This window comes from Camellia sinensis, chromosome 14 (genome assembly GCF_055761805.1).
Source record: "Camellia sinensis isolate YWXY chromosome 14, ASM5576180v1, whole genome shotgun sequence".
Classification (NCBI taxonomy): domain Eukaryota; kingdom Viridiplantae; phylum Streptophyta; class Magnoliopsida; order Ericales; family Theaceae; genus Camellia; species Camellia sinensis.
This window is the reverse complement of record NC_138974.1, coordinates 41,061,434-41,070,119: the sequence shown is the minus strand read 5'-3', so window position 1 is coordinate 41,070,119 and position 8,686 is coordinate 41,061,434. Positions and strand designations below refer to the sequence as shown.

The 8,686-nt window shown below is 35.4% G+C and overlaps 1 protein-coding gene and 1 non-coding gene across 5 annotated transcripts; one reads left to right on the top strand and one right to left on the bottom strand.

The window, feature by feature from the left end:
• Positions 1 to 983: 983 nt before the first annotated feature.
• LOC114274200 (uncharacterized) lies at positions 984 to 5,212 on the top strand. 4 transcript variants are annotated; one of them, XM_082906073.1, is made up of 9 exons: positions 984 to 1,158; positions 1,315 to 1,409; positions 2,026 to 2,163; positions 2,436 to 2,503; positions 3,585 to 3,657; positions 3,884 to 4,005; positions 4,088 to 4,192; positions 4,581 to 4,680; positions 4,890 to 5,212. In XM_082906073.1, exons 3-9 carry the CDS (start codon positions 2,161 to 2,163, stop codon positions 5,064 to 5,066), a joined length of 648 nt encoding a protein of 215 aa, XP_082762199.1. In that variant the 5' UTR covers positions 984 to 1,158; positions 1,315 to 1,409; positions 2,026 to 2,160; the 3' UTR covers positions 5,067 to 5,212. The 4 variants fall into 4 exon arrangements, with proteins under 4 accessions (XP_082762199.1, XP_082762201.1, XP_082762200.1 ...); XM_082906075.1 differs by having other exon boundaries at positions 1,035 to 1,156; positions 1,314 to 1,409; positions 2,026 to 2,119; XM_082906074.1 differs by having other exon boundaries at positions 1,071 to 1,158; positions 1,315 to 1,757.
• An 831-nt stretch (positions 5,213 to 6,043) lies between these two features.
• Positions 6,044 to 6,114, bottom strand: TRNAG-GCC (transfer RNA glycine (anticodon GCC)). Its single transcript has one exon. It is a non-coding gene; the product is annotated as a tRNA-Gly (tRNA).
• Positions 6,115 to 8,686: the final 2,572 nt, after the last annotated feature.

The following is an 8,686-nucleotide window of genomic DNA, read 5'->3' as shown; positions in this document are numbered from 1 at the left end:
TTTCAAAGTGTACAACCAGACTTTGAGTTAAGAGAACTGGGTGATTGCATGAAAGGCCTGGCAACAGTTTAACTGCTGCTACTTGCTGTTTAAGCTTGGTTGTTGTGTGTTGCATTCATTGCTGGTTTGAGTTGAATTCTTATCAACTCTGTTTGTATTTGTTTGTTTGCTACTAGGAGTGCACGTGATTGGTCCATCACTAGGTGCCAACACAGTTGGGATGAGGTGTTTTGGACAATGATGCAATTTTTTTTCTTCCTACATCATTGTAATATATTCTCCTTTTCTTTTGCCACTCAAAAACAAATCTATGGAATAACCTTGGTTATGTTACTGTTAATCTTTTCAGCAACCATTATGAATTGTTTTTTTTTTTTCCCTCTTGTTAATGTTTGAGTTTATTATGAATTTTTTCTTTTCTTTTTCATGGTTGAGCAAGTAAGCGAATCGAAACTACATGCCAAGCTAAGAAGGCTGTCGTTTGGAATGTAGTTAGTTCACCGTAAGGATCACCTTTCCAATTCTACGAGTGTGAAAAATGAGCTTGGTTATTTTGTCACATTTCTTTTTTCTTTTCTGAGTCAGTTCACCATGAGGATCACCCTTTTAGAGTCTACAAGTCAAAAATGGCCTTGGTTATTTTGTTACACTTATTTTTGAGTATTATCGGCTATGTTTATTTCTTGTGATATATTAAAATTTAGAGAGAAATTCTCTTGCAATTGTTTTCCACTAAACAGATAGCTCAATTCTAAGTTAGTTTATATGTACATAACGTTTTTCTCTCCATATAATTTTCTTCTCTTGACTTCGGGGTTGTTTGGGATGACCTAAATAAGTGCACTTTTTGTCTTTTTATGAAAAGATGTACAGAAAAATAGAGAGGTGATGTGATAGAAAAAAGATAAAAAAATAGATTATTTTGTATATGCCAAATTTAACTTTAATATGTTTATAAATTTCAGTTCAAAACACACAAATGTAATGAGAACTAGTTGGGCATTAGTTAGCGTGCCTTGCACGCGGCCCTCTAACTAAAAAAGGCGAAATTGCCAAACAGTGGAAATTCTGGGCTCGGTTCATCGGGGTTTTTTTGGGGATACAAACTAGCTAAATTCCTTACCTTCTCTGCAACATCCCAAGCCTTCATTCAAAAAGGTATTCTCTTCATTTTATCCCATTTTTCTAATTATATCTAAATTTTCTCATTGATTATTATTACTATTTTTAATTTATGATAACACACCTCTCAACTCTCTCTCCAACCATGTACGTAACTCTCTCTCTCTCTCTCTCTCTCTCTCTCTCTCTCAGATCTTCTCCTTCTCTATCTGCAACTGCTCAGATCCCATCCACCCAAACCCACCTTCCCACCGAGATCGAGATCGAGATCGAATTGGACTGGACTGGTGACTTTTTTTTTTTATTTTTTTTTAAATGTTGTTTCCAGGGAATTTGTTATGATTTCTTTTTCAGCTTTCGATTTGCTCATAATCTTTAAGCTTCACTATTTGTCACCATTTTATCCTAGACTAGTGAGATGAAAGGATTGAGTATTTTTATCCCCTGACTTTATCCAATTGATCCTTGATGCCAATGCAGAATTTCTTGCTCCCAGATTTTATCTAGCCTTGAAAATAGAATCCTAGACTCTTCTTCAGTGAGGGGATTAGATTGATTTTTATCCCCCTTTTTTTCAAAAAAATTTGTCAACATCCGTTTCAGCACTAGCTGCCTAAGTGGTGCCATGAGAAAAGGTAGCATTTTTTTTATTTTGGGTACAACAATTTTCTTTTGAAATTTGGGTAAGTTAGTTAAAAAGAAAAAAAAAAATAGTTTCAATGTTTAGCTAAATAAATACACACTAGCTACAGTAGTTAGGCAAAATAAAAATGCCTTACACAGTATTAGAGTTGCTAATGTAAAATTTTTATCTTTTCCTCTTATATTAGTTTGTTCTTTATTTGGAAATTATTTTTCTATGATTCTGTCAATAGTGATATGAGCTTTAATCCAATGTTTTAGGATTTTGAAAATGGGGATCAGTAAAACAGAAATAAACTTGAGGAGGTTGCTTGCTGCTGCATCTCATCAACAAAATCAAGCAAAGCTTATACATGTACGTCAACGGATCTTTCAACTCAAACTGCTGATTTGGGAATGGTTTGTGTGCTCTATCTTCTCTATATATGTGCGCGCATGTTTATGTATATATAGATTGTTACTCAGTTACAACTCTCCCTTCTTAGGGGATGTTTTTGTTATTATTATTTTTTAAATGGTTTTAGAGCATGTTAAAATGCCTTAATTGATTGGCATTGTGCATTGGCTGTTATATATATATATATTGTTATTGATCTGGCAAAAGAATTTGGTTTGTTGTTTTTTTGTTTACAAATTCATGCCATACTTATTATATATTTGCATTGTTGCAGTATGTTGCTACACTAAGAGAACAATTAGAACAACTAGCTGAAGAGAGAACCTCAGATGGATTACCAAGGTCAGTACTCTTTTCTTTCAAAGTTTTATTTTTTTTTCTTTGTACTATTGGATTATTAGAGAGGCGCTGCGTAGTGCACACTGTCATGTCCGTCATATAATTGTCGTGAACATTTTGAATTGCTTTTTACATATCCTTCTAGTGGGACCTGATGTTTCACTCTCCTGGTGAATTCAAAAAGTTTTTCTTCGTGTATCTTTTTCAAAATGATGATCTTTGATGTTGCAATTTCAATCATGAATTGTGTAAGTATTATGGTAGTGTTTGGTTCACTTCAATAGAGTGGAATAGAATGATCTTTCCATCAAAATATTCATTCTCATGTTTGGTTAGACTAAAATAATAATGATAAATGCATTATAAATGGATTCATGTTACACCATTTTAAGGGAATTATCATTCTGTAGGAAAATTTAAGGAATCACATTTCCATTCCATTCCCTTTCATTCCAATGAACCAAATAGAGCCTAAGATTGAAGGGAAATTGTAAATAATGCATATAAGCACTGGAGATAATAGGTGAAGGTCGTCTAAAGCCATTTTAGGAGGAATGATTGTGTATTGATTTCTTCATTTGAGGCCTTTCTAGGTAGATATAGCTCCTTCAGATTATTGTGCTGGCCTTTTATAGCATCAGACATGTAATTCATTTGAAGAACTGAAAGCTAGAACCATTTCAAGAAACTAAAGCCATAGAAGAAATCTAAAAAAATTCAATATAAAGACATCAATGCAATGACATAATATGTAGGCAGGTCTGATCAAGGAGTAAAATATTTGTAAAAAAGGGATATCTTAGTCTTCAAAGATTGTAGATATCTTGATAGATATAACAAAATTGATATTGGTACCTGAATATTCTAAGTCGTCATTTTTTTTTGAACTTCACGAAGTGTTGATGTGTAAATATATTTTTCTTGATAAATAGATATTAGACTCATAATGTGCATAATTTCATATTTTTCTATACATGATCTGCTAGTGATGTTCATGTGGAGGAATTGTTCTAAGTTACTCAATTTATTAACATTGTGAATCTTTTTTTTTTTTCTTTTTCTTTTTCTGTGACTGTTTATATAGAGTTTCAAAAGCTCAGGTGAATGATTATTCGGAGAAGATTGAAGCCCTTGCCGCCAAATTGGCTGCCCCTGTGGTGTGTGTATACTTCAGCTTTGTTCTGTATTGGCAATTTTGCATGTTAAACAAATAATATTCAGGTTTTTCTAAGTTTTAGTAAAGCACACTTGAATGAACATGGGTTTTAGTTTAGATCCCCAGCATTATGAAACTGTTCCATTTCTCTGGTTTTGAATTACAAATTCATGCATCTTATGTGGGTATTTCATTTCCATCTAACTTTTCTCTTGGAAAACTTCCAGTCAGAGTCAGTTTTGCCAGAAACTCTGCAGCCTATTTCTGTTACGTCTGTCAAAGAAAGCCCTTCCAAAGCAGTAGGAGAAAGTTCTATTCCCACTTCTCCAGGATTGAGGAGGAGATTTGTGTAAGGAGCTATGGTTTCTTTACTATGGCTTTTTTGGTGATATGTGTTTGGTCTTACTTTGTTTCATTTTTTGATTAAACAGTGCTCCATCAAACATTGAAGATAGACCTCGTGATAGTGTTGAGACTGATCATTCAGCGCCTGTCAAATTGGATGCTGCAGCACGGACTCATATTGACAAGCACAGGTATTTTCCACATCTTAACTCATTGTTGAACTAAGTTGAAGTACTAGAGCATAATAAGAGAGTGAGAGCAAGAAAATACCTATTTGTTTCCTGATTGATGTAGACACGTCTCTTTCTATTTATTGATGTATGTAATTTCTATTTATTGATGTGTATAATTTTATGTACATTAGATATGTATTGAGTCATTGCAGTTGAACAGTCGGTAACCTAACCTGCCTTCACCATATCCTTGTTTTATGTAGACCATCCACGATTTAATTCCTTTTAAGGGAAATGAACTTTCATCATTCTTTTTTAGGATTGCATTCTACTTGACCTAGATATCATTTGTAATTATTACCGCAGATACTTCATTATTGCTAATTCTTATTCCTTCCTCTATCAGAAAACTTCAAGATGATTTGACAGATGAAATGGTTGGGTTGGCACAGCAACTTAAAGAGAGCAGTCTCATGATGAGTCAATCCCTACAAAACACTGAAAAAGTAAGTTCCCAAAATGTCACAGTTTTAATTTACTTGATTCTGATTGTTGTCTTCAGGTATACAGTGCAATGTATCCTAGTAGCTTGGACAGTTGACAATACTTGTATTATAGAGATGTCTTATAACTAGGATGTATAATAACTAGCATATTAGATGTATTCTATTACATGGTCAGCGAACCTCATGGTGCAATTGTAATTTGAGTGCAGATACTTGATTCAACAGAGCAGGCGGTTGAACAGAGCTTGGCAAGCACTGGTCGTGCCAATGTACGTGCTATGGATATATACTCGAAGAGTTTCAAGACTACGTGTTTTACATGGCTTCTGATATTTGTAATGACATGTATATTCGTCATGGTTGTACTTCTTATTCGTGTCACTTAGTGTATTACATTCAGTGAGAAGCAGCAGTCATAGATTCTGCAAGTCTTATAGTGCTTAGAATTTACCAATCAAACTATGTTCTTCTGATGTAACATATATATGCTTACGATTTTGAGTATTAAGCCATGTCACAGGTTTGTTCTGCATTTGACTTTTGATGGGAATGCCATTTTAATTCTCAAGAAATGCATTTGAGAAAATTTTGCTAGGGCTTGTTTCTGGTTTTTCTGTTGTATTTAGGTAGCTAGTAATAATACTACTAATCAGAATTATGGCTCAATTGTTTAGTTTCAAAAATTCATCAAATATGGGTTGGGTTGGGTTGGGTTGGGTTAGGTTAGAATTGATTTGTTTGATGTCACAAAAACACAGTTCTCAGCAATTCAACAACAAAAGCCTCATTGTATTGGTTGTTTGGTACAGTTTATGGGTGCTTATGGATTCTTTATTTTATTTCATTATATATATATATATATATATATATATATATTTGTGGTATGCAACTTATGTTTAGATTTTTTTATAAAAAAAAAAAAAAATTTTATTGGCGTTTAGTAATTTTTAAAATCCCAATGAGTTACGTGGGGAGTCGATTAGTCAAAAAGTTAGAATTGTGAAATTAATGGGCTTTAAAATAGAGTAACCCTTTTTGAGCTATTTGCTAATTGTGTATATTATAAATCCCAGTTGAGCAATAAAATATTAGCAAGTTTTAGTTCAAACAAATCTTGGCATTAAAGGTTTTTTAGCATAATTTGACTCTTGTTAAAATAAAATAGGAAGTTTTAGTTGAAACTAATCTTTCAAGTTTTTTCACATAATTTGATTCTTGTTCAAGAGAATAATTAAAAGGCTAAAATAAAATAGAAAGTTTTACTTGAAACTAATCTGTCAAGTTTTTTCACATAATTTGATTCTTGTTAAAAAGAATAATTAGAAGGTTTTGAAAAGACTAATATAAAACAAATGTGAATCAGTGCACCAGCCGGGAATCGAACCCGGGTCTGTACCGTGGCAGGGTACTATTCTACCACTAGACCACTGGTGCTTTCGATGAGTGTCGTGGAAATTTATTTAGTATTATTTTTTCCCTGTGGTGGTTGAATTTGGGGCACCCTGCATTCTTCAAAGAAGGAACGGTGGGTTGTTAGATGGCTTGATCCGATTAAAATCAGCATTTTTGCATAATCAATTGAATTCTTACACCTCAATAGGATGTGCATTGTTCAACTTTTTCTTCCCAAAAGTATGACATTTGATGTATAAGGAAAAATATTCAAATTGTAGGGATATATTTTCTGAGTACCAACACGTAGCCAAGGTGACGCCGACGTATCAGCCGAGGTGCCACGTGTCCTAGTCATGACACCGAGGTGATCTCGGCTAGGCCGAGGTTATCTCCGCTAGGCCGAGGTTATCTCCGAAGATATCGGAATCCGAGATAAGCGGATAAGGGACAAGAGTCCTAGAATGAGGAAGGACTTCAGCCTGGATAAGGATAAAGCTCTTATGGCATGTTTGATTGGGTGGATTAGAGCATGGGGTTGAGATTATTAATCCGTGGGCCCAATTATCCTATATTTGTTTTAACATTTTGGTTTAGGATTATTAATCCAATGGATAATTAATCCAACAAATTTGTAGGATTATTAGTAATGAGATAGGGATGAGATTATTAATCCAATGGATATTAATCCAATTGGATAATGAATACTACACTAATTTAATAGTGAAAATCCTAAGTGATTCGTGATTAGATCAAGATTAAAATATTCCAAATCCCAAGTATCCAAAACACACAATCTAAACCAACAAGCACTTACGAAAGTGATTTAGATTGTTTGTTTTTCGGAATAAACAATAAATCGACACAAACGATTTTTACGTGGAAAAAACCACAATTAAAGAACCTTCAATTGTAATAAAAAACCACGGGCGAAACGCCACTAATCAATCCACTACTGAAGTAAGAAAGATTACAAAGATAACACACAAATTACCCCACTCAGTCAATTTGCCTTCGAATCTTCTGTAACTCTTTCACCACGCCTTCGTCTCGGAACTGATCAATCCTGAAGTTGAATCCACAACTTCACTTGTCAAATGAACGACTACGTACAGAATCAAACTCCTTTTGATACTCTACGCTTGAATCTTCGGAATCCACTGAAGAGATCTCTCTCTTGATGTATGTAACTTAGATCATGATTGAAGAACTCTTCTCAAACCATCAAGGAAAACTCACAAAAAACCTCAGAAGAACCCTTCCAACAAAACCCTAGGACTCTTGAATAAGATCTAAGAAAAGTAGTCCTAAGAACAACCTAAACAGATATAAATAGGATTCCTGAGTCCGCGATCTCCGCTCAAGCGTCCAACATCTCGCTCGAGCAGCTTCAGCAAAAACTGCGTGCAACAAAACAGAGTTCCGCTCGAGCGCTCGATGACCGGCTCGAGCGCGAAATCATACCTTCCAGTATTTTTACAGACCTGACAAAATACTGAGAGACAACAATCTACGCTCGAGCGCCAATAGTCCCGCTCGAGCGGGAAGAACAAAAAACAAAGGAAAATTACAACTTGTTCAACACAGAGTTTTGTACCCGGATTTGACAATCAAGGGACCTAACAATCTCCCCCTTTGTCAATTCCCGAACAAAACCTTTCTAAACAAATGTCCTTAAACACACGCACTAGACAAGATTAAAAATAAAAAAAAAAACTCAAAACAACTCTATAAACAACCAATCTTGCCAATATTGCCATGTATCAGTCCATCAATCCAATTCTTCATCTAACATTCACCTGAGAAAAGGCTAGCAACATACCAGAAAAACCAAAACTTGTGGAACTGTATAAGAATATATCAAAACGTATCCATCCGACAGAACCAAAGGAACAAAATATCCATATGAACAAAATATCCATGTGACATAGCCAAATGAACAAAATATCCATATGAACAAAACAAAATAACCATGACATAACCAAATGAACAAAATATCCATATGAACAAAACAAAATAACCATCTTACAAAAAAAAAATGTACCATCAATATCACCAATGAAGGATGAGCACCATACACCAATACACCATAGCATACACCAATACACCACAGCAAGACCAACCTCTCCCCCTTTTTGACCGGGAATCAAGGAAGCAATAAATCATGCACCAGGTGGAGGGGGTGGCGGCTGAAGCGTCAGTAAGGAAATGATGTGGTCCAGCTGAGAAGTAGTGTGAGCAGCAGTCTGCTCCAACTGACCAAGACGACCATCAAAGGCATCAAAACGGGCATCGAGAAAGTCCAACCTCCGGGTCATAGCCTCCTCAAAATGCTGAAGCTGATCATGAAAAGTGCGAGGTGGAACAGGTGGAGTAGTATCCTCCTCACCCTCGGCTGCTGCAGCATCAAACTCAGCCTCCTCAGCTAGGCCAGCAGTGGTACCTGCAGAAGGATCAGCCCGAGAAGATTCCCCCTTAACATGAGCCCGACTCTGAGAAACAGTTTTCTTTGTGAAAGGTCGGGAGGGGAAGGCAAACTCATCATCCTCGAACACACGAACCCCAAGTTCAGATAAAAGACGGTTGATCAAACACCCATAAGGAAGGCCTAACT

Coding starts and splice junctions, on each gene's coding strand:
- LOC114274200 (XM_082906075.1), top strand. CDS start 2,036: ATGGGGATCAGTAAAACAGAAATAAACTTGAGGAGGTTGCTTGCTGCT. Junction 4,006..4,087: donor GGATTGAGGAGGAGATTTGT/GTAAGGAGCTAT, acceptor TTGATTAAACAG/TGCTCCATCAAACATTGAAG. Junction 4,193..4,580: donor ACTCATATTGACAAGCACAG/GTATTTTCCACA, acceptor TTCCTCTATCAG/AAAACTTCAAGATGATTTGA.